At 56.4% G+C, this 1,210-nt stretch overlaps 1 protein-coding gene across 1 annotated transcript; it reads right to left on the bottom strand.

Annotated features, from left to right (window-relative positions):
• Positions 1–423: 423 nt before the first annotated feature.
• On the bottom strand, positions 424–873 carry BZA05DRAFT_394003 (uncharacterized protein). The gene has a single exon (XM_051483288.1). It carries the CDS (start codon positions 817–819, stop codon positions 532–534), a length of 288 nt encoding a protein of 95 aa, XP_051340867.1. The 5' UTR covers positions 820–873; the 3' UTR covers positions 424–531.
• Between the last annotated feature and the right edge of the window lie 337 nt (positions 874–1,210).

Below are 1,210 nucleotides of genomic sequence, written 5' to 3'. Positions count from 1 at the left end.
CCCCACAGCCTGCCTGCCGCAGGGGCAACTGTACTCTAACTACGGGCGAGGCCTAGCCGTGGCTTTACTTATGTGCTACATACTTGCTCTCCGGCCGCGCCCAGATTTCGGGAACATTTCTCTGCAGGGAATATCATACATACTTTAGGTACAGGTCTACTAATGCAAGCCACAGCACGCACGCACGTCTCGCTTCGGCCCGTATGATGTGCGTGCGTGTGGAGTTTCCAGGGAGCTGGTGGTTAAATATATCCACATGGCTGCAGGATGCTATCATACATGGACTCTAGAGTAGACGGATGGATGGAACAATCGAAGAGGTCTGGGGTCATCATGAGGCTCCGCCGCGGCCAGGTCCGTGACTCTCAGAGGGCTTTGTTGTGCACTGTTTCATGTTCCCCGATATCGATATCTATGCGAATTGAAACAGCACTACTGACCGCCACCGATGTGATTGATGCAAAGTCGGATTTCGAAACTGTATCCTCCAATCTGTATGCCAAACCTCCAACGTCTACTATCACGATGAAATCATTCGTGAATCACTTCTTTGGGCCTGAAGATGTTGTACTCGGCCCATCCATGGAAGCTAGAAACCCCGCAAACCAGCATCAGTATGAGCTCAGAGTATCTCGCTAACCGCAACGGCCTGAGCAGAGGTAGGATCGGGATTACATACACGACCATTCCGCCCGCGAAGTACGAGTTCTCGACGCCGCACAGCTCTGTATGGACCCTAATGATATACCCAATGACGCGACAGCTCATGCATCGGCCAACGATGCCCGCCCACTCTACGGCGGCAGTATTATGCGTCATGATAGTCGTACGAAAGTCCCTATAATTGAAGTGGCAGCAGAACTGATTTCCGAGGCCCTGGTCGCTCTCGAGCTTCATTCCGAGATCGTCCACGTCCCACCAATGCGGCCGGTCGGCACCCTCGCGGCCGCCGTCGCGGTGGCAGTGGAACGTCAGCCGCTTCAGGATCGCGCTCGGATTGATCTGCACGCCTGTGTTCGTCGGCCCGATCGCGTCGATGTGGTGGTGCTGCCCGTCGTGATCTTCCGAGTCCGTGTGCTCGGCGCTGCGCCGGGTGAGCGTCGAGCCTTGGATCTTGATCGCTGATGCGAGGATGTGCGCGGGGAGGTGCGGGAGTGCCGCGTGCGGGTTACGTCGCAGCGCCTCGGACTGTGAGGCGATGTCGAGTGCG

Source organism: Tricharina praecox, assembly GCF_024521635.1.
Source record: "Tricharina praecox strain CBS 144465 chromosome Unknown BZA05scaffold_8, whole genome shotgun sequence".
In the NCBI taxonomy this organism is placed as follows: domain Eukaryota; kingdom Fungi; phylum Ascomycota; class Pezizomycetes; order Pezizales; family Pyronemataceae; genus Tricharina; species Tricharina praecox.
The sequence above is the reverse complement of the archived record's forward strand: the minus strand, read 5'-3'. Positions and strand labels throughout refer to the sequence as shown.